Raw genomic sequence first — 26842 nt, forward strand, 5'->3', positions numbered from 1 at the left:
ATTTGTTTGGGCTGCTTCCTTGCAATGTGTCCCTGCCTGGCTTTCTGTCTTGGGGATTAATTATCCCTGAATATTGGCATCTGCAAACTCTTGTATTAGGATCAGTACTGTTGTGTACAAATGAAAAGCAGAAAGGAGTAAGAGGGAGGTGTTTTGGGCCTCCTGTGAAAGAGCAATAGGCCTTTATAAAAGAGGGAAAAATAAATAATAATTTGGACTGCATGCTCCTATTTTTATTTTTTTATTTTATTTTTTTTTTTCCAAAAAACCTTAGGGGCACATTTGGAAAGTACTGAGTCCAAGATGTGCATGTTGTAACAAGCCATTGAGATAACAGCATGTAACCATGATTTGTATTTGCATTATTGATTAACAGGAGAGAGTGAACCATCTGCATGTTGGATTAGGGAGAAGAACTGTTTAAAACTACAATTTTCTTAAAAGCAGCTGTTCACTTAAGTAAAGAATTCGAGCGAAGGAATTTACTGGAGTGGTAGAGAAAGTGTTGTCAGTTTTGGGAACAAGTAGTCCTCAATTCTCTGCACTCCAGATGGACTGGAGAGGAAGGAAATCCCTAGACTTGCACAAAATATTAACCTCTGGTAGCTTCAAAGGGTTTTTTTGGTTCTGTGTATAGAAGCCCTTAAAGCTAAAGATCCTTTGTGCATCAGCGTTCTGAAATATTTAGAGGTACAGCAGAGAAGTGTCTGTCCACTGCACATGACCGATGTTTGCCAAGTATTGATCTAGGGTCCATCTCTGTTATCCTTTAACTTTAGTCCAAGGTTCAAAGTTTACCTTTTATTTAAAAACTGACTTCACAGAGAGGTTGTGTCCTCCAGCTAGTCCAGTACAGAGGTCTGTCAAATGAAAATTGAGTTTACCACTGCTTGGAGGAAAGCTCTGAAGCCCATGTAGAAAACCTGTGTGGTATAGAGATGTGTGTGTATCCACACGCACAGCAGGGCACAGTGAGCCTGAAAAAGTGACCAAATTGAGCAAGTAATTAGTCCAAATTAGCAGAACAAGCAGAAGTCTCAGGTTTGTTCCACCTGATTCTGCACGTAGGTAGCAAAAATGAAGCTTTTGGTTCCAACTTGTGCAACTGCATCTGTACTGGCTTCAGCTGGCAAGACTGGACAGTCAGACACTGGGAAGCGTAGTGATGTGATGTTCATATCTCTGCTTGTGTTGCTGTGGCTTTGTAGCCTGAGCTACTTGCACTGGTTTGGGGCAGTGATTATTTCTGCCTTTGCTGTGTAAATGTGGATGACAGCTACCTTTCTTGTTGGCTGACGGTGAGTGCCTTCAGCACTGCACAGGGTGAAGTGATAGAACTGCAGACTCACAGGCTGGTTGGGGCTGGAAGGGACCTTCAAATATCATCTTGCCCAACCCCCCTGCATGGACAGGGACACCTCCCACCACAGCAGGCTGCTCCAAGCCCCATCCAACCTGCCCTTCAACACTTCCGGGGATGGGGCAGCCACAGCTTCTCTGGGCAACCTGGGCCAGGGTCTCACCACCCTCACACTAAAGAATTTCTTCCATGTGTCCAATCTAAACCTGCCCTCTTTCAGTTCAAAACCATCATCCATTTAAAGTGGTTGCATTGTTATATGCTGCTGATAGAATTATTAAAGAGAGGAAAATGCACTGAAATTTAAAGTAAAAAACTTGAATTAAGGTTGAGTGCTGACAGGGTAAAAAATAATAGATTTAGAACAGTGTGTATTTGTCATGAATGTCTTCAGTTCTTGTATTGAACTTTAAACTGAAGAGTCTAATCTGTCAAACTAATGAAACACCCACAGCAAACGGCAGAAAAGAAGTTGGGTGAAAATAGCAGAAGCATTTGAGTAAGAATAAATCAAAGTCTGGGGAAAATAATCAATGGTAGTCATCAAGAAGTTATTTATCTTTGTGATACTAGTATTGGAGACACTTGAAATGGGAGTGCATTATGTTGGGTTGCCATAGCAGACCCTGGGTGCCTTTCTCATGGTAGTATTATGTAGGAATGTAAATGATAGTGGGTTTTATGTAGAGGCAAACTTGGAATGAAAGAAAAGTGTGAATTCAGAAATTAAAAGGAAATCTAGTACATGGCTGTTCTGTGCAAAGGACCAGGAGCAGTCACCACTGCAGGAGGGCCTTGGGCAGCCCATCACTCGTGTTTGAAGGGGCCCTTGCTGGCAGCTCTGCTGTTTGCCCCACTCTTAACCGGTTTTGGCAGAATCTGCAAATTGGATACTTGTCCAGCTGGGCCTTTAGTTTTGTCTGGTGTAGTTGTTTTTATTAATGACAGCAAGCTTCAACAGCAAGGAATTAATTGGGGTAGTGTAGTTTTTCCTTGTCGGGGGGAGGAAACAACCAAGCCTCAAGGCTGGACACAGGAATGTGTTCCCTGCTCAGTTACTGCAGCGGCTCCTACGGGTGGCTGCAGAGCGTTGCTGTTCGGTGGGTATCGATCAGAGGTTGGCTGGTTTGTTTGCAAATGCTTACTAGCCACATACAAATGGCATGTGGTAAGGAGTTGCACAGGCCTTCTCTAAGGCCTCATTTCGAACATACCCTTGCCACAACTGTTGTTCATTTCCAACTGGGAAATGGGAAAACAAATGGGATTGCTGTGCTTTTTGGTTGTTTTTGGAAACCTACAGCGTGTAACTATGCTGAAACATTAATACACACATAGCTATGACTGGAAGAGACGTGTATCTTGGTGTTTGTTTGTTTTAAAACTTTTGTTGTAAAGAGTGCTGGTTAATCCTTTATCTCGGCATTACACAGTTTGTCACTTTATGGTACAAAGAAAATCAGTTGCTGCTCAGGTGTTGGTGCTGGTGAAGAGTGGAGAGGCTGGTGCACTAATAGTCACTCAGAGGAAGCCATGCTGCAATTGCTAGCTGAGATGTATCCAAAACGCACAAAAATAACTCGGTTGCAAGCTTAGTAGGCCTCTGTGGGCTGGTGTCTTTGAAAATTCAAAGTGAGGTATTTTGTCTGTAGCACATGCATTATTGTGGGATGGAGAAAGTGCTGCTGTAAACAGAAAATATGCAATAAAAATACCAGAGCGTTGACAGGTATTCCAGGTGTGGCTGAAACAGGAAAGTTTCTAAGTCTGCTGCTTTGTGTGGTGACTGCCGAAGTGGGGAATTCTTGAATAGAACTTCTGGCAATCTGAGGGGGTGTTACAGCTCTTGTATGGGAAATGCTGATGGAATAGAGGAAATGCCAATGAGCTGGGAGAGGGGCAGTGCTTGTGGTTTATCTAATGATGCTTCTTCAGAGAATGCAGCAGAACCATTAGCAGTTGTTCAATCCCTGTGAAGTTACCTGGACTTGTGCCCTCTGAAGGTGGTTGTGCATCAGTACCTGTGTTTCTCAAGGATACTGTGTAATTCAGCTGAAGTGCTTCTTTGAATGCAGGGAAAACACTGGGAACCACTTTTACAGAAGGCAAAATATGTGGATGGTGTGTTTAATTGCTTAAAAATAAACCAGACACAACTGCTACCCTGGGTTGTGAAAGCTTTCTGCAAATTGACACCCTAAGGCAATTGTAACAAAACAAAGCTTCAGTTAGACAACAAATATATTTGAAGTATAAAATGCTGTAGCTTCCATAATTCTTTATTAAATACTTAATTAAGTTGCATCATTTCATTACAACAACTTCATTTTGTCACATTGAGCTTTTGCTGTCAGGAAAACAAGCTACAATTTCTTTCACTGCTTCTCAGAAAATAAATGGAAAAAACTACTTTGTCCATAAACAAATCCTTTCCCCACAGTGTATCAAATTCAACTGCTTTAAAGCTGCATTAATTGTGAAAATGAGCATTACTTATAAGTAGTACTTTAAAAATAAATGTTAAGGTAGTTTAGCATAATTTTGAATAGCCTTCTAGTATGAGGTGACTCATTAAAAAAATATAAAGTGTGAATTTGATCTGGAATGTTTGACATTTTTGCATGTTTGCAAATATGAATAATCTCAGTTTTAAATTTTGTTTAGAATTTATGTTCACAGCCACTGAACACAAATATAATAGTCAGGAGTTTTCCATTTGGGTCTTGAGAACCACAGCCTGTTCACTGCTGTGTGGTGGTGACAAACTCACTGCTTCAGATCCAACACAACAGGTTAAAGGAAAGAAATGGAACACGGACCATTGTGTGTAGCTGCACGCTTTGTGTGTGTCTTTACAGCTGCATATTAAAAAATTAAAGGGGGACAAAAAAAGGCAAGGTCTCTGTCATAGTAATACAGAAAAGCACAAAACCCACCAAGTAAGCACAGGGTCAAGGTGGACACAGACTGTTGGAGGTGTGCAGGGACAAGTGGGAAGTGTGGGTTGTGCTGCCAGTGTCTACTGCACAGCCCCAGGGGCCTTCAGATGTGCATCCCTTAGTGTAATGTCTTAACAGATGGGTGAAGACTGCAGGGTTTATTGGCTTTGTTGTTTTACACACAAAAGGACGAGTTTTATTAGAGAAGAAAAGATACATTTTAAGCTGTCCCATCTGGTAATCTACATTTTTCTACTGCGCTTACTGATAATTGGCCCTGGCAATCACATGGTTCTGATCACTTATTTTTAACTCTGAAAGTGTAGTCTAAGGCTCCAGCTTCCCCTCCTTGGCTGTTTGTCTTCTCAGCTCCTGGCCCTGTGCTGTCATGAGCTGTGCTGCCCCCTGAGCCCAGGCAGCAGATGCTGTGATGATGGGGCTGGGCATGGGATGGGCTGCCTGGGGCCTTTGCTTACAGCAGCATCTTCTGTTCACTTCACAGCACTCTTGGCACTCCTGAGCCTTCCACTCCGACTTCGCAGAGGGAGAGGTCAGCATGACAGACACAACAGCAAGATCAATCTTGGGGTAAGTTGGCTTTTTTTTTACTATTGGAGCAGAGGACAAAAAGCAGCACTTGCAGGTGCTACACAGGCTGCAGCCTGACATGGCACAGAGCTGGGAGCCCCAGTCTGAACAGGAGCTGACAGCTGCAGATTGCTGTGACTTAAGTGGTTATGAATTATTGGCCTTAAGGCTTCTGAAGAGCAGACAAGTGATGGTTTAAGTACCACCTTTATAATTTAAACTTATTAACAAAAGCAAAAAAATAGTTGAAGAAGAGAACATTTTCAAATGCTGTTGGGCCATGTGTGGTGACCAGGCTGAGCTGTCAGCATACAAGAGTGTACTGTTAAAGGCACAAGACTCTGAGATGAGTCTCTGGAGCATTTGTGCTCTGTGTGGTAGCTGTCTTAAGTAAATCACAATTAGCCACCTTTTTTCCTAGAATGATTCCTTCATATGTAGCTTCATTCAGGAGGTCCAGAACTCCTATAATGCAAGTCTGGAAGCCAGCTCAGGTACTCAGTGGTAGGGCTACAGCTTTGTGTTCAAAGGCCCCTGCAAAACACCCGGTTCCTCTGCAGCTGCTGCTTTGTACAGCTGAAGCTGCTCACTTTGCCTCATTGTTTATTGCAAAACTGAAGGTAACTTCCTGGGTTCTGTCACAGTATGGAAGAGCTTAACTTTCTGGCTGACAAGAGGAGTGTATCTGCTGCAGGGTTTACCATCAACAGCCACCAACCATAAAACCTGAGTTGCAGGAGTGTGGTACATTTTAGCAGGGGCTGATGGCCCTGGCTGGCCAGAGGGCATCTGGCACCATAATGGAGGATTTAGTGGTCTTGCTCCCCCGTGGGCACTGACACTGGGTTACATGCAGACAGCACCAGAAGGACAGTTCTACTGCTGCGGGGCTGGGTCCTCACAGCAGAACAGGCAGGGGATGCTTCTCTATCATCTCACACACAGTCCACTTTCTCATGGTCAAGCTCACTCATCAAATTTAAAGGGTCAGAAAGGAATGTCAGAAAACATATGAATCCAGAGCTTTGTTCAGGTAACAAAACCTTCCTCATGTTAGCTTGGTCAGACTTTTTTTGCTGAACGTTCCTAGCACTAGGCCTCCTTTCCCACCTTAGGGTGTTCAAGGTTCTGCAGGACAGCTGCTCATTCTGGGATGCAGGCTGCACTGCCTGTGCTGCTGGGCAGAGGTAAGGGCCACACAAGCTGTATTCCCACATCTGGTGTCACCCTGCTGCAGGAGCACCACAGGGGTCCTGAGGAAAAGCCTCTCCAGGTAAGTAGGTGGGCACAACCTGGGGAACTGAACATTAAATTGCTCAAACCTACCCTGGCAGGACTGTAACCGTGTACCTTTAGTGGATCAAATACAAATCTTTCACTTCTAATCTGTCACGAAAGAGATGCAACTCAGACATTATAGTTTAAGCATGCAACATGTCATAGATAACAAAATTGATTAGATAGTATATATTAAATAAATCTTTGTGATTAAGTAAAAAAAAAATAAATCACAAAAACAATTGCTGAGGAACATGTCTGCAGGCTCAGCTCTACATCTGTTCTGTTTCTTTTTTTTCTTTTATACATCAGCAGCAGCCAAATTCACAATTGATAGATATTGCACCAGAAAGACATGTGCAGTGAGAAGGAATATAATCACATTAAAGTTTATGATAAAAAACCAGATATGACTCCCATGTGTTACATAAAGTGCCTTTAGAGTTGGTGCATTTAGAAACAAACAAAAAAACCCCATTGTTGTTTAGATATCGTTAGCAAATGCATACAAATAGGAGACAAAACGGACCTGTTTGCTATAGTGCCAGATCACATAGTGCCAGGTTTCATTCAAAATGGCTCTACTGCAACCAGTAAAGAGTAAAGGATAATAAAAGAATCACTATACAAAGATAATGACAGGGTTAAGCATATTTTCCTAAAATGATTAATGCCAACCCTACCCCAAAATGCTTTGTAGTACACGTAAATATTACCAATAATGAGGCAATTTCTTTATTGAACATGAGATTTGGCATGCTAAGTTATGATTCTCCTTTGACTTGTAACTATTCTAATATTATACAAAAATGCAACATCCAGTCTTTACTTCTGGATACAGAAAAATATTTATGTGCTCCATGAAAAGATTTGCTCTTGATAATCCAGCCTGTGTTGAGCAAATTTCCAACAGAGCTTTCTCCTACTTTCCTAGTGGTTTGGGAACAAAAGGCTCAAAATGTGCTTTGAGAAAAATGACTCTGGCATCAAGTCTAGTGTGAAATTAAGAAAAATGCTCATTTTTCCAAGTATATGATATTTAATTGTAATGAAAATCTGAAAATGTCTAAATCAAAAAGTAAACATGAGTTGTAATACTATACCTGTAAAATGATTAATTCCATTCATTGTCATTAGAAATTATGTAAAATATTTATTAAGGTCTTTGCCTACAGAGGCACAACATAAATAGAGTAAGTCCTGCTGAAATGTGATCAGTCCGTGTGAAGCAGTTGGTGACCTGCCGTGGGAACGTGGAAGAGCCCCCGGGGTGGCAGTTCCGAGCTGGGGTCGCAGCAGCCGCAGGGTCGCTCCGTCAGCCCAAGCGCGGCCAGAGGCGCGGCCAGAGGCGCTGCCAGCGCGGGGCAACCGCAGCCGAGCGGCGGGACCGGCGGGGGAAGGGCCTTAATCCACCCCTTCAAAGCCCTGAGCGTTTTCTACTGCCATGAGGAGCTTCTCCCGCAGATCTTCAAAGGATTCATAAAGAGGTAAGTCTAGGCGATTAAAGCTGAAATGCAGAAGGAAAAGAATGGTTTAATAATCCCTTGGGAAATACACGTACTTTAAAACAAACAGAAAAGGTTAAATAATTTGGGGCCTTAACAGAGAATTTATCTTCTTGTCTTTTGCCAGACTCACTAACGCTGCTGTTCCCTGTAGGCAGCTCTGAGACCAGCCCAGCCCCCAGCAACGTGTCAGCCCTAACTGTGCCCTCTTCCCAGAGCTGAAAGTGGGGGTTTGGAAAAAACTTTGGAAAGGAAAACAGCCAGCAGAAGACACCCCCCCCTGCAAACTGTATGTAGTTGATTGAAAATGTTTCCTCTTTGTCAAAAGGCTGGTTTTCTAAGGCTCCTTCTGAATTTCGAGGATGGGGGAAACAAAGAATAAACATCCAAAAGGAAGTATTGAAAATGTCCTGTAAAATTTAACGGACAACTGAAATGTAAAGAGGATGTGTTGGTTCTGGAATGTTTTTGATGTTACTGCTATTTGGTGGGGTTTTCTTAAAATAAAACTTTTTATTCTATAGCATGATGATTTTTATGGCAAGATAGCCATTATGCTCTAACAGTGAGTTTTCCTATACAGCACAATTTATCTTAAAGCCATAATCCTGATATGCAACAGAGCAAGACAAAGGTTTGTACTGAACACTTTCAACACTTGCAAATTCTGTACTTAGGCTTGTGAGCCCCTCACCTCACATGTTTAGTGGAGTGTCCCAACACTTTATGACCTCTGTAGTATGGCTTTCTGTGGCTATGTTTTGTTATGTCAGACTTTCTGTAGTGCATGATTCTCACTGGCTAGGATGAGGAAAAATAATGGAAAATGAGGAAGGGAAACTGATGCCTGCAGTGTGGTCCAGTGACAGCTGAAGTGGGGTGACAGCTGAACTAGAATCACAGCATCAAGAAAGAAAAGCATCAACCCCTATTAGCACAAACAGCAGTCCTGCTTTTCCAAATCATGGATATCCTTCCATTTCTGAGTTTTCCAGAAGGAAGGAGGAAACGGTGATAAATCTCTCAGACAAACAGAAGGCGATGACTAGCACATGCAGGTAAGTGAGTGTAGGTTTCAGAGTATCCCATTTTATAACAAGTTGTACGATCCTTATGTTAGAGATAAGCACCATCATCAGCTTCCTCTCTTCTTGGCAGTGGAACAGTGCAGAATAGCTGTGTAATTTTGTTTTTATGACTTACCACGTGTGAGCTCTGGGCAGTTTATCAGGACTTCCCCATTGCTCTATTGTAAACAGCTGAGGCCCATTGGAACCTGGTTGGAAATTAAAATAGTATGAAATATCAACTGCTGGACACCACAGAGGCTACCTAAATGTTACTTATAACATTAAATGTTTGTATAAATCATAGGCTGGCTTTTTCAATGGGTACAGAATACCTGGTATGAGCACTCTTAATGAAAACTGCATTAAAGCAAGAGGAAGGTGGTTACACTTATTTCCCAGCCCAGTTAGCTTATTAAGTTTATCTAAGTACCTTTGTGTAGAGTGTGTGCAATGCAAAAGAAGTAAGCTCAGACAGTGACAGATGGAAAAGTGCTTGGTTACATGTGCATTCTCCTCTTCCTGTGACATGGATGTTATTCCTGGTGACAGCTTTTTCCTGTGGGCACTAGGAGCATGTCTGCTGCCTAACCCCTACTGTACAGACCCTCCCTCATCACTGTGCTCCCAGGAGGGCAATGTTGGGTGTGTCAGGGGCTGGTGCCCGCCCTGCTCACCGTACAGTTCCGCAAACCCGTTCATGGGCACCCGCGACGTCCCGGTCACGAACTGCAGCAGCCGGATGCGCTTCTCCGCGTCCATCAGCAGCACGGCCTGCGGGCACAGGGGGGCGTCAGGGGCTGCGCTGCCACACGGGCCCACCCCAGCACTTCTCTTGGTGAACAGCGGGGACACCAGGGCCGCCGTGCGCACGAGGGGGTGGAGAGACAGATGACAGACCAGCCAGGGAGCTTGCAGAGCTTCCCAGGACATCAGCTCAGAGCTGCACTGCAGCCAGGGCTCAGGGCCAGGCCTGCTGGCTGCCACAGGTGCATGGCCTGTGTGGACACTCGCCGTGGCCATCAGCACGAGACACCAAACCCAGAGACAAAGCCTGAAGCTCATACGTGAAGCTGACAGATTCTCAAGAAAAGCAGACAGCCCTTTGAAAAATCTACAGCTATTACAGGAAAAAGTATTTCAGTGGTTTTCCTGTGGACATAGGCTTTTCAGGAAAGCATTTCACTTCACAAATACTGCAAGATACTTTAGATAAAACCAAGGATCCCACCGCATATTTTGGTTCCTGGTACAGTCTGTAACAAGTGCCACTGTCATCTCCAGTGTACACAGACATACGTGTTCTTCCAGTTTTCATGGAGAAAAACATTCATAACAGACTCCACGGAACAATACAGGAATTTTCACTTTTAGGAATATTCAGATGAGTCAAATGAGGTAAAACAGTATTACCTTCCAAAACCACTGGATAACGGGATGATTTGGGCAGTAACCATTTTTGTAGATTGTATGTTGTCTCCAGTCATTCACATCAACGTCGCCAAGGCCACACATCAGTAACTGCACAGGGAAGCAAAGGGTGATGGTGTTACTGGAAGCTGCTGGTGTCTTATCCATACACTTCATCAGAGAAACCAGGGGACTTTCCTGCTGCTGTCTGACCGTGTGAAGACTCAGCTGTGCAGGTGTCAATGCAAACATGAAGGAGAGTTTGATCCTCCTTCAGAAGGACTCTCAAAGAATAGTTAGTTCTACCGGAGAAACTGCTCCCCAGGGTGTGTGCATGCTGTGTGGCAGCAGCTCTTGGGGCATTTTGCTCACAACGTGACAGGTACAGACATCATGGCATCAATTCTAGATGATCTTTAAGGTCTCTTCCAACCCAAGCCATGCTATGAATTCAGTAAGCTATGCTTTTAAATGCACATACTCAGCTACCTCACTGAATAATTACAATTTTTTGTGCTTTCATGTGAACAACAGATTTAACTAGGGAGAAAAAGCTGATTTCCCACCATAGCCAAAACATCTTTGTCTGCAGATTCACTTATGAGTAAGCGATAAATGATGAGCCTAGAACGTAACACATCTCCCTGTGATGAGCATCACTGATCTCTTGTCTTTGAATGTCAATTAAACAAACTCACCTCTAGTTCGTTTTCATCAAAAATTTTGATCAGATCAATAGGAAGAAGTTCTGTGAATCCCTAAAAAGAAAGCAAAGCAAAGTTAAAATTCTCATACCACATAAAAATTAAGCTTTTATCCAACAGGATCTTTGGCTTCAGGGAACCTAAGTGAACTACAGAGGATGGAGAAGGGTTTTGAAAATGAAATACAGAGTTGCTGAAATCACAGGTCCTTTATTAAAAACAACAATCACTAAATTATTTCAAGCTCAAATACTTTAAGCTTGAGAGAGGATGACCTTATTCTCTTAAAGCAAAGATTGTGTATTCTTATACAAGGTAAAAATGAAATGATAACAACAAGCATTCCAGAACTTGTGTGGCTGTGCCAAGCTTCCCACTCCCCTAACACCGATACAAGTAGGCATTGAAAAAAAAAAAACATTTTTTGGGAAAAAAAAAAGAAGTAGCTGAAGAACCTTACCTCCAAAAAGGCATTCATTTGTTTCTGAACTCTGTTTACAAACCTCCACTGGATGACCAGGCTGTAGAAGAGAGACAGAAACACAACAGCACACTCATTAGAAGACTGCAAATGAAGCTTTGAGAAATCCTAGCAACCCTAAGTGTGTGTTCTCATTTACAGCTGCAGCCATCTCCTAGCCACCCTCTGGGGTTAAGGAAACAGAGGAACTTTGTATTCATTGCTGAAATGTATCTGTGGGACTGATTTGAGTTGTTGAAAATAAGAGGAGTGCCTATGGACAAGTTAGAGTTGGAATTTTCACGGTAGCACCCAAGACAACTTCTACACACACCTCCTTGTTCTATCTGTGACTTCCCTACCTCACCAGGAGCTCTATAACATAACCCTGTTGGTGATCTGGCAGAATCCTCCTGTTCCTATGGAGAGGAACTCAAGGATTGCCAGATTGAAACAGCCCACAAGGCTGCACTAGGATTTACCTCTTTCTAAACCAGGCTGTAATCCAGACTCTGGCTGATGCCTTTGCTGGTAGGATTAGGTACCTAAATGACTAGACAATTCCTAACAAGTTACAAAACATGAGGACAGATGTAATTCCATATAATGGCCTGCCTTAAGTAAATAATAGATGAATGAAAACTGCAGCACCAAAGGAAAGGGTTTGTATGACAACACCACCTACAGCACCCCCGCCTTACAGGTGCTATAACAATGCTTTAGAAATCCCCTTCCTTTCCTACTGACACGTTTCATTCCTAATTTGCATGAATATTGCAATTACAATGTTTTCTCACCTTTGAAGAGGCACTAATTAAAAATGCCAGCAAGTAAAGCTGAATTTATCATCTGACATTCCGGTAGGCAGAAAAACTGAGGAAGCTTAACATTAAATACAATTTAAGATATGGCCAGTTTCGGATAGCAACATTGCTGTGGTTGTCCCATAATGATTTAAGAAATAACCTTCATTTTTAAGCAGCAGCCCTTTAGCCAGCTTATCTGTTTTCCTTCTTTCCTGCAGTAAGTATTGCGCAATGAAGTGATGCAAAAAAACCACCACACTTTCTATTAGACAAAGATTCTTCATTCCCCACATGAGCAGGACATAGGCAGGAGAATGCAGCACCTGCTTGTGCTAAGACACAGAGGCAGAGATAAAATCACACTGGTCACTAAACCTGCAGTTAACTGGGGCTTTAGCCTCCCTTTTTTTTTGGGTTGTGTTTTTTTGTTGTTGTTGTTGTTTTTTTTTTTAGTATAACTAGAATAGTTCTATCATAATGGAATTCTAGAGAAAAGTATTTGAAAAATGTAAAGTTGCAGGAATCATTTCCAAATGAGAGCAATGACACAGACATCCTCATCCATCCCTTTCTCTAGAGCCAGTGCAGTGTGCAGCTGCAAAATACAGGTTAAAATTAAAACTTTCTAAGGATTAGGGTACAAACAATGCTAACAATCCTATTTTCTTGTGAAAGGATCAGTGGCGACCCAGTGCTGCTGAAGGCACAGCAGCTGCAGGCAGGCACAGCTGCTGTGTCCCCTACGCACTCGATGTACTCCCTCTTGTTCTCGTTGGTCACCATGATTTCCGACCCGTTTGGCTTCAGGTCCACTTGGTATGTCTGGATTTCAAAAGAGAACAAAACAAAACACAACAGTCTTTATGGTTTCAGGACACATTTCTCACCAAATCCTTGAGCAACATTTTACAAGTAGCATTAGAAACTTATTATGCTATAAAAGCTAACGAGACATTAAAGCATTCCCCACTTTAAATGGCATTGCTAGGAACAAATCATTATGTGGTCATTTATACAACTGAACTCTTGATCATATTCATTAGCAAGGGAGCAAACCATTCCAAAGCAAACTTTCAGTCCTGAACAGCAGGTTCCTCTGGGTAAAGACACTATATTCTGTTTTCATAAAGGTAAAAAAACGCCTTCTGATTTTTTCAAAATGCTTGGGAAAATAAAAGATGACTTAAAATCCACAGATAAACTGTTTCAGCCAAAAAAGTAAAGCAGAAAACCAAAAAAAGGTTACAGAAATGGTTAAGCACAAATTTAATGAGGATGGTGTCACCATGGGGTACAAGACTGAAAAACCCAAATTCACTGCAGTTCACAAGGAAACCCAGCAATAACCAACAATAAGGTGGACATAAGGACTTTTGGGATAAACTTGACATACCTGTCCAAAGTTTTCCTCATCTATGCAAAACATGAGATCCAGCTCTGTAGGATCGTTTTCCAGGATCCACTTCAAGGAGTTGTAGTATTCACTATCCTACAGCAGATGATAGTTAAAAGTTTGAAAATGCAAACATTAAATGTATAGTTAGATTTTAATTTGTCCAAATTTAAACATCTAAAACTTAAACCTCCAAAGGGACTGGAAAGATGAGAACTTGCTTATTTCACAGCTGCTGTAAAGCAGGCTAAAATTAATTACTTTGTTCATATGTATGTTTCTCAGCTGCTGTATTTTTAGGTTCATGTAACTTTTCTTAATTGCCTTATAATTGCATTATTATACAACACAATAAGTTGTCTCTACATATCTATTAGCTACCATATGTACCTAACAGTGTGAAAGAACTGGTTAGGAAATGTCTTATTTTCAACACAATCCATATACCAATTGCACCAAAAATGTATTATACAGTAACTGAGTGCATTGTTATTATTAAAGCCTGTAAGTTGGCTGAATAAAAGGCCCCTCTGATCTCCTGAAAGGGCCGTGTCCTCATGTTTGAGGTTCACACCTAAAGACTGACCGAATTAAAAAGGAAGAAAAAAAAGTATCTGTAGCTGTCATCAAATACTTCCAAGCAAGAGAGCAAAAAAACCTCACTTTTGAAATAAAGTTAAAAAAGTATGAATCCTACTTGGGTGTCCTTCAAGAGAAGAATGATCAGCCCAAGTCTGGTGACTGTGAGATGGTGGGAGCTGGAGGAGACATTGAGAAGTTGACCCAGCACTTCAGTCACTGAAAACCCGACCTCAGAAGGTTGCAAAGTGTCACCCTGCTGAGCCAGTGGAACCCTTTGCATTGTGCCACCACACACCTCTGGAATGTCTGTGTCCAGATTGGGCATCTGCAGGATCCCACTGACACACTCTCCTTCATTTTGCAGGACAAAGTTAGAGGTTCCTAATTTGTGAAACAATTCCCTGTTCTCCCAGGGAGCACCAATCCCTAAAGTACTTGACTGCAGAGAATGCTGAAGGTGTGAAAGGAGAGGAACAAAACCCAGACAGAGGCAAGGGCAGAAGCTGTGCTGCTTTCATTGAGTATATTCCAGAGAGAACTGGTTCTGCTTTGGCAGCCCCTTCTCCCAGCATTGCGGGGAACGCCCCGTGCTGCCTGGGCCCTTGCACCCCCTTCCTGCTCCTGCAGGGCTCGGTGGTGGTGCTCCTGGGAGCAGGGAGACAGCAGAGCCACTGGAAAAGCTGGAAGTATAATGATGTTGTTTCTTACAGGCCTATTCCCACCTCTTCTCCCTCATCCCTCTCACCACTGGTACTGAAACAGCTTTCCTAGCAGGCAAGATTTGTTTTCTTTCAAAAGTACGTATCTTTCTGAACTTGCAGCAACTGTGACCTTGTGTTTTCCACTCATGGGAATGCTTAGCTCTTTTAAATGTCCCCAGAGGAAAGAACATGTAATTGCTCGTGCTGATAGGGTGCAAATGTTATCTTACCACTGACTCCATGTCTTTCAGAGTTATTGGTTTCCCCAGCATCATCTTGTAAAAAGGTCTAATGAAGAAGCCTAAAAGGGAGGGAAGATATGATTGCCCAAGGAAAATACATCAAGATATTTCCTAGTGTGCCAGCAGGAAAGAAACCTGAAAGTAGCAGGGCTGTAACTGCCCAGGTTAACACAGCAGACTCATTCTTTACTTAGGAACAGCAAATCCAACTTTTCAGTTACAAGAATGATGCCATTAGCCACTACAACATCAATGGCAGAGGGATGCAAGAGATGGCGAATTGAGCTCAAGGTTCTCTAATTCCTTTAAAATTGCCATTCCGCTCCCAAAAGGAGGTGCTAGAGAAACAGGACATGAGATTCCTCTTCTAACTTGCTGCACTGTTGCTAAATGAAATATTGTCAGTTTATAATGTTTCCCTGCTCGCTTACGGTGGGATTTCAAAGTTCAGCAGAAACCATATTTTCTCATTAAATCACTCAGTAATAATTTTACAGATCAAATTATGCTGCATTTGACACCCAGGCAACTGCTTTGGCTGCAGGTTTGCATGAAAACAGCTGATAAAATTTAGTGATTTTCCTTCAGGGATGGTGATTATTTACCAATGCTGACTCTACAGTTTTAACGTGAGTGGAGAAAGGAGCAAAACTGCATGAAGCACATTGGTGGAGTAAGACACTGTGACTTTTGAATCCCCATTAACATCAGGAATGCAATTTATCTCAGTGCCTCCGTGAACACTCAAAGCATGTGAATTCCCAGACACCCAGCAGCAGAAGCAACACTCACCATCCAGCAGCTTCCCGTGGTACACGGCCAGGCCCGCCACCCGGCCGATGAACGTGAAATACGACAAGTGATCTTCATTACAAAGACCTGAATTAGGATTAATCTGAAGTGTGTAGTTGTCCCTTTTTTGGGGAAAGAAAAGAAATATCTAAATAACCAAGCCTTTAAATAACAAGATATTCAGATATGTTAATAAACAACTTGAGCTTAGGGCCATTTCCTGTTTGTTCTTGCAAGCATCATAATGTAATTTATCCACGTGTTCCTCCACAGAAGCATCTGACAGTGTGTGGGTAGGCTGAGCTCATCAAAACTGGCTTGTATGACATGATGATTAAATGACAAAGGCAAGTAAAGGTCCTGCTCTGGGGTTGCAGGATCCACCTGTGGCAAGTGTGAGAGAGCTGTGCCAAGCTCTTCAAAGGATAAAACCTGGCACCACTGCCAGGGGTGCGACTTTGCCGTCGGCTCTGGTGGCACCTCAGCTGAGCTATCCCTGCTGGGCTGGACTGTTCACTCTTTCCTGCCAAATTTCAGGGCTTAACATTTTAGCATTCCCTTTTGCAGTACTTGCTTTTAGTTCCTGAAGTAGCTGATGGTACTGCAGAGGAATTATGCACAGGACCAACTGTATTAGGATGAAGAATGTTTTCTCACTAGCATCTGAAACTGCACGTACTAGAGAACATCTCTGAAACAGGCTGACCCCGGGGTACTGGAAAAAGCTGCCACTAAGACCTTTAACTGGGTAACGAAGAATTAAGACTTGTGTGAAAGTGTGTGTGTCACAGTGAGACATTAGTGTAAAAGCTGTATTTTTAATTTTGCAGTATATTCTTCATCTGTGAAAAACATACAGGGTTTTAAAGTAGATTTTTTTTTCTTAAGTCTTAAAATAACTGGTTAGATTTCTGAACCTAAAATTAAATAACATGATCTGCAAAATATCTACAGTAACCTATGTCCTGTAAGTGAAAATATTTTGAAACAAATATTTATTCAGTGAACTCTGTTAAAACAGACGTTCACTGATTGTCAGTGTTGTTTAAATTGTTTTCCTTCAACAGCAGAACGTGTCTTTTCTGAGACACAAATGACAGAAAACTCTCATTAGGCAGTCTTTGTTCATCTGCTTGACAATCTATTCAACATTTTCTGAGAAAGCCTGATACTGACACAAACCCACCAAAACCACTGCCTGCAATTAAGAGACGCACCCTCCCTGCAGCCAAGCATGGTCAGGAATTGCAGACAGCACATGAAAACCAAGGGGCTTCAAGCAAGAGACTTCCTCTCTCCTTTGCACTAAGGGATTGCTCAAAGATTTAAAACTGGACTGAAACAAATTTAAACTTATGCAAGGCCACTGCTATGTAACTGCTGAAATGTAAATGAGAAGCTGCTTTATGAGCTTATTATGAAGGAGAGCTCTAATCCTGGACTGCAGGGGTCTCACAGTGCTCTGGGGGGGCATCAAGAGAAGTTCCTGTCTGACCTCACACTCCTTTCACCACTGCTGGCCTCAACCATGGCAATTGTGCAACAAGCAGGACAACACTGAATGCTGCCTTAAGAAGAGACATGTCTGAGGAGACTTCAGTGACAATTTGGAAGTTCACTGAAAAGCAAGTAAGAAAAGCTAACACAGAGCAGAGATTTGGCTGGCAAGAGCACCACCAAGGATGCTCCAGCTACTGTCCAAGGTAACTTTGCTTCTTCTGCAGAATCTAATGTATACATCTCTTAGGAATGGAAATATTGTAATGGACACTTACGTTGCTGAATATTCAAAGAGACCATAATAGGGATTAAACATCTCCTTGGACAAGAGAAAAAACCATTCTCTGGCCACACCTCCATAGTCGAGTCCTTTTTCTGACTCAAATTCAATCCAGAGCCTGGCTTTTAGTACATCAGGTCTCTTCACAGACATGATTCTTCTGTAGGACTCCTCAAAAATATTATTTCTGTGTAGCTTCATCTCAAATCTGTTCGGTATATCAGCCTATGTGAAAGCAGAGGATATTATTATACTGGTTAGTCTCAGTGAGTCAGTCTTCAGGCAAGTGACTGGCCAGTGGCAACAACTAAATGACAGATTACATATCTGATACATCAAGTTTCCCCTTATTTTTGTCTTCCAGTGCTCTCTAAATCTACAGGTTGATTTCATGTGGTGAAGTAGGTTCCAGTTTAGTGACAGTTAGTTAGAAATTTGACAAAACAATTAAACCCACCAAGAAAAATAACAAGCAAACAAACAAACAAACAAAGAGTGAGAAAATGATTGATATTACTGTGGCCTATTTTAAGGGCATTTTAGCTTAAGCTGGTAACAAACATTCATACAGAAAAATGTGAGTCTTAAAAATTTGCAAATGATTTTGCTGAGAACTCAAACTTCTTCATTTTCTTGCTTCCTACTTAACCCCTTTAGGGGTAGCACCACCAAAGACTGGCAGGGGTGTTGCAGCAAGGTGCACCCCATCCCAAGCCTGTTGTTTTCCCAGACCCAGTGCAGCTGATCCCAGCACAAAGCAGCACGTTTCTACTCACTGGTTTCTTTAACTTCTTCCGGAAATAGTCGTATTTCTGCTTGAACTCCCTGGAATATGGAACTGCCTATTGGAGAGAACCATAAACACGGATTATTTCAGCTATTTAGCAGTTTGATATTCCAATGTGATTGAAACAAAAATGTGTTACCAGAGAATATGGATTTTCACAGCTGAAAGTGCTAAGCATCATGAGGTGCTACTCAAAAGACACAAAATTCAAAGAATTTTGAAAATGTGTGAGTTAAGAGCCTCCAGGAAAGCCAGACATGAACAAGAAAAAAAACAAATGAAGGCTTCCTGGCCTTGATCATAGTATTTTCCAGCTACATCCTTGCTCTACTTCGCTCTGCTGTTTCATCTTTCGAGATGAAAGAGTGGACCTAATGAATGAACAAATGAAGTGTGGGGTTTTTGGGAGCAAAATAATGACTTTGAATTCCACAGGACATTCCCTGTTCCCTGAAGGCTGAACAATTGCAAAGCTCTGGTTCAAGTTCAGCTTCTGGGTCAGGACTGGGATTTTGGGGGAGGGAAAGTATGGGCTGGTCTTGAAGTGGATTCATAACTGGATGTAGATGAGAGGAGGAGGTGGAAGTATTTCTATATGAGTTTTGTCTTGTGGACAATGAGACATGAAAATTCAAATGAAATAATTTTACTCTGATGATAATATAACTTTACAACAGCCATTAAATAGTTTGTCAGTGTTTCTGTTGCTTAAATTCAATGTGAAATGCAATTTAAATAGTTCATTGTTTTTGTCATGGCACTAATAATACTAATGAAAACATTAAGATGAATCATTAATGCTTTTATGGCTGTAAAATGGATTTGATCCTGCCTTCTCCTTAACAAAAACCAAACACACAAATAACTGTTATTTACTTAATGGGATCATGATTGACCCTTATTAACTTGAAACAAAATTTCCCAGGGAGTCTCTCCTTTATGCTTAATATTTCTGGGAAAAGAAACATTAAGAATTTGTATAACATTCTGTAGGTCAGTGTTTCAAGCAGCCACTACGTTACAATCACTCCCAAAGCAATTCTGTTCAAACAAGTGGTTATTATTAATCTTATTAATAAAACAAGAGAACTGGAATTACACCTGTTGCAAGCCGGTAGTGGGGTTTAGACTTATGTGGGGAAGAAAAGAACAGTTTCCCACAACACCATGCAGAAATTTCTCTGCTGCGTCCCAACACCTGTAAAAATCCTGAGGATCTACCGAAAATAAAAAGGTATTCTTGGCATTTGGGAACACCTCAGGGTTGCCATAAAATGGCATAAACCAGAATCACTCCATATAATCCAGAATCACTCCATACAGTCCACGTTTTCAAGGTGCGATATTCAAGTACAAGCAAGTATTTCTTTTTCCTGAGGGTGATATTCTGAAATTTCTTAGTTTATCTGCTGAAGGTTTTGTCTCTTAAAACTGATAGACTCAATTTTTGTCTCTTTTTACGCTCTGAATCCACATAGTCACACCTCTCCCATCCTGAATGGAAGCAAATTATTACTATCCAGGAATTGAAAAATGAACAGCATGGAAGCTCAGCTCAGTACAATTCTGTTGTCAGTAATGACCTGGAAAATGGGTAAATATGAACGTTTCTCCCACACACCCCCCTCAGATCTAGGCTGGACCCAGGCCAGTCCTTGATAGGCTGGACTTGATGATCTTAAAGGCCTTTGCAAGCCTTGGTAATTCTTTGATTCTGTGACCTCACACTCTGGGGTTCAGCACAAAGAACTTGGTCTGAGATCCCCAAGATCTTCTGTCTTACGGCTCAGAGCAGACGTGCCCTTCACACAGCTAAGTATTGAAACATACTGTTGGAACACAGTGGAGGAATAAAAGATTAGATGCAAAGATTTAATATTGTTTGTTCCATACTAAGTAATTTATAGTCTAAGCAAGCGTGGAGAAAGAAAAAATCCTGAAAAATATTTTACACTTACATTACTTTTTATGCAATTTATTTGAAATAAGATTTTGCCCCCCAGTTAATCTGTTTGGATTACAGCTTTTGTCCTGGAACTTCAGCCTTATAATAAGCAGTGAATACAGCAGCAAAACCCATGTTGAAATCTTAAATGTTTCATTGGGACAACATCAGTAATGGATCTTTCAGAAACCACATGGATCACCATCCCTTCGTGCAGGAATGCAGGGGAGGAGGCTGGAAGACATGAGCAGTGGTGGGTCTCTCTGTGTTCCAGAGCATGAATCCCCATTCAGGTTACTGAGCTGTGCAGCTCCTGGGTAGATGGAGCTTCCCTCAGAAATACCACAACGATACAGAAATTGAAACCAGCCAAACACAACTGTCTGCAGCCTCCTGAGAAGCCTGCTCTTCCTCCCTGCCCCACAGAGGTAATTCTGTGGTTTATCCTGTCTCGTGACCAGGATTGGTTCCAAGACACATGCAGGAGCCAGCATGGATGCTGATGGCTCCAGGAAGAGCTGTAATGGCCCAGGAACAGCTCTGGAGCCCAGGCATGATCTACTGCCCAGCAGTGCCTCCTGCCTCCACCCACTGCACCCGAGTCACGGCACGTAGCAGAAAAACCCCACAGCAGGACTTACTGGACCAGTAATTGCCGGGTTCTGCAGTCTGGGGTCTTCCCACTGGGTAATTTTATTATCTGGAAGTAACAAAATAAATGGTATCATTACTGCTCTGGTACTGCACTGAGTGTCTGCTGTTCTGGTGTCCCTACAGCTGGTGTCCCTACCATTTCCACAACTTAGTAATTTGGGGTTAGAAAAGGCTGCATTCACCCTCCTACAGCAAACCCCATCACACTGTTTAGTTGAAAACACTCATTCAGAAATGCAAAACTACAACAGAATCCAGTGGATCTGCACTGCTTTTGTGTCAGCTGCACTAGTAAACATGTTCTCTTTGAACACAGTCTTGGATTCAACTCCTATGAGAAATACACAGACTTCATGCCTGAAAGGTAAAGAAACCCAAAAACTGCCAAATGAGAGACTGAGTTTACTATTTTGAAGTTCTGCATAAAGACAGCCAAGATGTCATACTTTTAAATGACAGTCTGTATTTGAATTTGGAGGGAATAACATCTCTTTAAAAAAGAAAAACTCCTGGACACTGGTAGGACCATTAAGAGAGGCAAACTCATCCAGTTATGGTGAAGAGAACATTCTGTTTTGACCAAAGGAGACTTTGGCAGTCACAAGACAATCCAGTTCTGTTCATCTACAGGACTGAGGCACCAGGAGGGAGGTATGGTGAGGTGCTACAGGACCATGGTGAGACTCTCCCTGCCTCCAGACAACTGTTCCTCACAAGATTCTGAACACAACAGAATCACAACAAAATGATGATGTTGCAACAATAAGACAATGCTCCAAAAACCAAACTAGAAGCCACCTACAGTGGCAAGGTTTGTCTTCCATTTCCTGCACTGAAAGGATAATAATACTACATCTGTTTGCTATGTGCACTGCTTTGGTTTATCACCTGCGTATTAAGACAGTAGTTCAGATTTTCATTTTTGCCACTGCTAGGTTTGGGAATAAACACACTAAGCTTCAGGAACATTGTTTTTATGGCTACTCTGGGTAAAGCAAAGAACCAAACCCACCTGCATTAAAACACAACTATTTTTCATACTTCTACAGTTGGAAAAGACAGGTAAGTTTTGAGCAACCCAAGCTAGTTTTAAAATGGACTGGGATTTGAAAGGTGACACTCATTAAGTGTTAACTGAAGAAAATGCAAAAAGATCAGAAACAAATTTAATGAGATTTGATCTATTAGTTAATATTAAGATACTGGTTTATTTCCTTTAGGACATAAGATCTATTTAGGGCTTATCAAAGTTTTGGAGGAAGGTTGTTGGTCTGGCAGCTCCAGAAACCCCTCGAGACCCACAGCCCAGAGCCTGCCCCTAGGGCAGGGCTCCTCACCTGCCCCTTTTCATCTTGCTTCAGCTTTTCAGTCACGTTTCCTTCTACACAGTTTACTGCTTTTACACCAACTCATTTCTTATACCTGCTTGAAATTGACAGCCACAAATCGTGGTGGTAATTTTCTATGAAATCCAAAGCAATAGAACTGGAAATGCCTGCAAGTTTGTCAGGTCACACATCACCCTACACACCTGAGAGTGTACAATGTCACTGACCAGTCTTTGTTTTTCCAGAGTATCACAGAGGTGAGAGGAGAAGGATTGGTTCAGCTCTTATTTAAGGCACTCCTCGTGATACATCACAGGATGACTTAACTCATGTCCAGTTGATGATAATTTTTCAAGCCCTTTTCAACCAAAATTCTGCTAATTATTCCCATTCTGAACAATACTTTGCAATTCTTACTAAACAGCATCAGTGAGCCACTGATGACTGCTCTGAGTCTGGCTGAAAACCTTCCTGACACCTCCCAGCAGGTAAATTGCAGTTTCCCGTGGGGCTCCCAGGAAACGCAGAAGTATGTGCAAGCTGCAGCACCCAGAAGATACTATTGTGTTCATGGGTGGTAAATAGTGTTGACTGAGCAAGCCAAGGACCAGCCATGAGGAACTAGAGGCTGTATTACTGTTATTTCAGGCTACCATGACAACACCTACACTGTTTTCGTAGTACTTTGCTTGACTGGTCCCTATGGCGTGTCAGTAGCAGTTGCGTTGCTCCACCAGAGGAGGTTTCTGTGCTGGTTGCATTAGACTTTGTTACAGTTTCTCTGGGGATGAGAAGAACATCCCAAACACTGCACAGCAGGGCTGGAGTTATGCGGGAGAGTTACAAAATACCTGGGGAATGGGGACATTGCCAGCAGCTGAATCTGGCAACACTTGCAACATTTATTTGCATCCAGTAATGAAACTGGTAACATTCGTTGCATCTTAACTAACTGCTTTAGCAGAGAAGGACTGAAATGATGGGTAGTTTATCATGGGAATGGACTACTGAGGATTTTAATTATGATTTAATAATGTCACATGTACAGCTAACTACAGGTAAGGATCAGAGTCAGTGCTACTGATACTGAAGAAAAAAACCCCAATACTGTAAAATATGTGTAATAGTTTAAGGTTTTCATTATTTTTAAGTTTTGTGGAGGGTGAGTCCCCTCTTCCAGTGGTTTTGTGAGCTACCCCTTCCTGATTGTGCCACCAGCAGAAATACCTCATTATAAAGTCCTGCTGAACTCTTTAAAAATAATAATAAAAACAGAAAATAAAGAACCCAGCCCTTCTGGGCTGCTTTAACTTCGAACAACAACAAAAACTCACACAGTAGTTCTGAGATGCTGTAATAGGACAAGTCTACAATGAAACATCACTTAGACTATAACTTCACTAACAGAACTGAATAATATTAATGGGCTGGGTGCAGTTTAACATGCTACAAATAGGAAATAAGATCAGAATCAGCACTGCCACAAGACCTTCTTAAAGGAGAGCAAAGAGTTCTTACCGTTGCTAATTTCTCCACGGCCTGTACGTGGAGTTGTGGCTATATGATCTTTTCTCATCTTATTTTCTATTCCTAGTGTATATTTTAATTTATTAAGTGCAAATAAGCCATGGGATCATCAACAACAACAACAACAAATCCAAAATATCAACAAGAACAAAAGAAACCACAAAGAAGAAATGTTAATGCTTCACAAGTCAGAGAGGGACAAAGCTTGATGAGCCAATTAAAAGCAAGCTTTCAGTGAATATACAGTACCGTACGAGGGCACTAAGTCTCTGGTATCAATGTCTCCACATATCAACACCTGGCTTCCTAAATGAAGAGTAAAATTATAAAGCTTTCACTTCAATACTTATCACCTCCCTTTCTCTATTTGCTGTTGTACCTGAGTGCTTACTTACTATGGTCTATATAAAACGTCCTTCCATCCAAGTGTATTCTTTCCTCCCAACCAGGCTGGAATTGGGAAATAAAAAAAGAGAAAGTAAGTGAAATACTACCACTCTCACACAGCTTGAAGCAATACATTTCCACACCTACTGAAATTGCTTGTGAGGTAGGAAACAAAGAATGGTCACAGATACAATTATGCCGAGGACAAAAACCCAAGAAGATTCGAAGAACTGGTTATTTCTACAGGTAACTAGAGCCAACACAGTCAATACTTTATTTAAGCGTGAAGTGGAAACTTGTTTGTGCATCAAGGTTTATACCCATTTCTTCCTAAGAGGAAATGACAACAAAGACTAGATTGTCCATCATTGGTTCAGTTTGAGTTTCTGCTTCTATTTCTGAAACACAAGTGGATTATTCACTCTTAAGTACTCAGACCAGGATCCCCTTAAAGTGGGGCAGAAACATCTAACCTAGTCCTCAATTCTGCCCTTTTTATCCACTCCTTTTTCTCATCTTCCAGATGAGTGTAGTTATAGCTAGGACAGCAAAGGGCATGAGTGTGTGCAGGGCTGCCCAGTCTGGCAGCTCCATCCACCTGAATGCTCCACAGGAGCTTCAGGCCTCTAAAGCAAACACAGAGGAGGAATTATTTCAAGTCAAGCTTTTTTGAGAAACTCTTGTTAAATTCCGTAGTCATTCTTGCCTCACTCAAAAATGGATTAACTGGAGTTGAACTCTGTTACTAATTACATGTTTGCAGTGACAATGTCAGGCTGATTCCACTGTATGTTTTACCTCTTGCAATTGCAGAATAAACTGCAAACTTCAGTTACTCCCATGCAGGGCCTCCTGCCCAAGCAGTGTCCTCACAGATTAATGCAAGCTCAATGTACCTGTGGAGCTGCAAAAGAACCACTGCTTCCACAGCTGCTTTCCTAGAGACAAATGGCATTGCTGCTGAGGTGTAACCAGGAAACACACCCTAATGAACATGTTCAGCTGCAGTTTTCCGTCTCATCAGTGGTTCAAGACACTGGCCCTAACACAAGGCAAAACTTTTTGCTAATTGAGATGAGGGCAGTAAGGTTTTAGGATGTTCTAGAGGAGGATGTCTGACCAGAGGTGGTCACAGGTTATTGCCCCTCATCAAAGGCAGAAATTGTCACAACTGTTGCCCAAAAGCAGAGCTCATTTTGGTGGGCTGGCAGAGGGGTTCATCTGAGCAAACTGTAACCCTGCCCAATGAACATGAGCACAATTAAAGACTTGATGTTCAAACTAAAATAATTTAATCTGCCATGTCCTGTAGGGTGGGCAGCAGCCCCTTCTGCTGGCACAGCTGTTGCAGAAAGCTTGTCTGTCATACCTGCTGGAGCACCAGGGGTGGTTTGCTGCCAGTAAGGTTCCCAGGGCTGCAAGCACAGCTGCCATTTCTGAAAAGCACCCTGAGTGTGTATGAGGCTCTGAGCTGAAGTAGCACTGCAGGGCAACAGCCTTAGCTTCCACAGACCCCCCCCTGTGTCAGCAAGGATGGAGTCTTCTAAAAACAAAGCAAAGCTCAGTAGTGGACATGGCTGTACATCAAAATTATACTTTGGTTTCAAGACTGACAAAACTTCTGATGTTAAAATGATAATTTGCTCTGCAGAATATGGAAGTTTCCTTGAAAAATCAAAATGTATTTAGATTTCTGAATGCCAAGACATGCTGGTACAATGACAGAGCTTGCTCTGAACAACCTGCTCCATTTTCTCCTAAAGCAGTCTGAAATTATCTAAAGGAACAGAGATATAAACCCAAGGTGTTTCTTCAAGGCTCAGAGCTTCAGGTAAGCACAGAAACATGCAGTCATTTCAGAAATACTAGGGGCTGGCTTCAGAAAGCCTGACTGATTCACAGATAACAATCAATCTTTTTGGTGCTGTCTATAATCCTAGCTTAAGTATCTTCAGGAAAGTGATGGCAGCAACTTATGTGTCCACATCCAACCTACGACTGCAGCAACAGCTCAGATCACAGAAGACAGCAGGTATACATTACAGTACATACACATTGTCACTTACAGGAAGAGGGCCCAAATCATTAGGGTTCAGAGATGCTTTTGATCTCAAATGCACTGGAAATTTCAGTCGTGGATCCTCCTGTAACAGAAATATGGAACTGTAAAACCCAATAGATCAATTTAGACCTACATACTAAGTCAAACACAGAATTATCTGGAAAAGAAATCCTCCTACATTATAGTTATTTTATTCTTATTTTTTGAGACTAAAACAAAGCCTATAAAAATGATAGAACATTTAGTCTTTGGATGTGTCACATGCTTTATTAGGATTTATATACTGAAATGATTTTTTAAATGTTAAGGGTAAGTTAAAGGGATGTAAGGCTTTGGACTACATTAAGTGTGCTACACCCAGAGACACAGCTGAGACCCTGCCCTGTGCTCAGGAGACGTGCACTGCCCTAAGTGGCATTTGGATAAATAAGGACATTTTTGGCTCTTAAAAACAGCAGAGGAATAAGCCATCCTACCACAGAGAGGATGAAAACAAGCTCCTTACATTTTTAGTAATGCACAGGTATTATTACATCAATGTCCAA

The 26842-nt window shown here is 41.9% G+C and overlaps 2 protein-coding genes across 11 annotated transcripts in view; one reads left to right on the forward strand and one right to left on the reverse strand.

Moving 5' to 3' along the window:
• ALPK2 (alpha kinase 2) overlaps positions 1 to 8196 on the forward strand; it is a 165041-nt gene extending 156845 nt beyond the window's left edge. The window contains exons 11-14 of one of the 2 annotated variants that reach the window (XR_007891783.1): positions 4802 to 4887; positions 6003 to 6160; positions 7341 to 7652; positions 7798 to 8196. The gene's annotated coding sequence lies outside the window, so the exon portion shown is untranslated. The remainder of the gene's footprint in view (positions 1 to 4801; positions 4888 to 6002; positions 6161 to 7340; positions 7653 to 7797) is intronic. The other variant, XR_007891784.1, reaches the window with a different exon arrangement.
• NEDD4L (NEDD4 like E3 ubiquitin protein ligase) overlaps positions 3584 to 26842 on the reverse strand; it is a 135830-nt gene continuing 112571 nt past the window's right edge. For 4 of the 9 annotated variants that reach the window (XM_051642208.1, XM_051642207.1, XM_051642201.1 and 1 more), the window contains 16 exons: positions 26302 to 26379; positions 24244 to 24298; positions 24098 to 24154; positions 20981 to 21039; positions 18384 to 18449; positions 17603 to 17832; positions 15828 to 15949; positions 15024 to 15094; positions 13511 to 13606; positions 12866 to 12939; positions 11312 to 11372; positions 10846 to 10905; positions 10151 to 10258; positions 9415 to 9511; positions 8874 to 8946; positions 3584 to 7672 (listed from right to left, as the gene is read on the reverse strand). In XM_051642208.1, coding sequence (XP_051498168.1) covers positions 7570 to 7672; positions 8874 to 8946; positions 9415 to 9511; positions 10151 to 10258; positions 10846 to 10905; positions 11312 to 11372; positions 12866 to 12939; positions 13511 to 13606; positions 15024 to 15094; positions 15828 to 15949; positions 17603 to 17832; positions 18384 to 18449; positions 20981 to 21039; positions 24098 to 24154; positions 24244 to 24298; positions 26302 to 26379 — 1410 coding nt within the window. In that variant the 3' untranslated portion in view covers positions 3584 to 7569. Of the gene's footprint in view, positions 7673 to 8873; positions 8947 to 9414; positions 9512 to 10150; positions 10259 to 10845; positions 10906 to 11311; positions 11373 to 12865; positions 12940 to 13510; positions 13607 to 15023; positions 15095 to 15827; positions 15950 to 17602; positions 17833 to 18383; positions 18450 to 20980; positions 21040 to 24097; positions 24155 to 24243; positions 24299 to 26301; positions 26380 to 26842 lie in introns of those variants that run through there. The other 5 variants (XM_051642210.1, XM_051642209.1, XM_051642205.1 and 2 more) reach the window with 2 other exon arrangements.

This window comes from Apus apus, chromosome Z (genome assembly GCF_020740795.1).
Source record: "Apus apus isolate bApuApu2 chromosome Z, bApuApu2.pri.cur, whole genome shotgun sequence".
NCBI lineage: Eukaryota > Metazoa > Chordata > Aves > Apodiformes > Apodidae > Apus > Apus apus.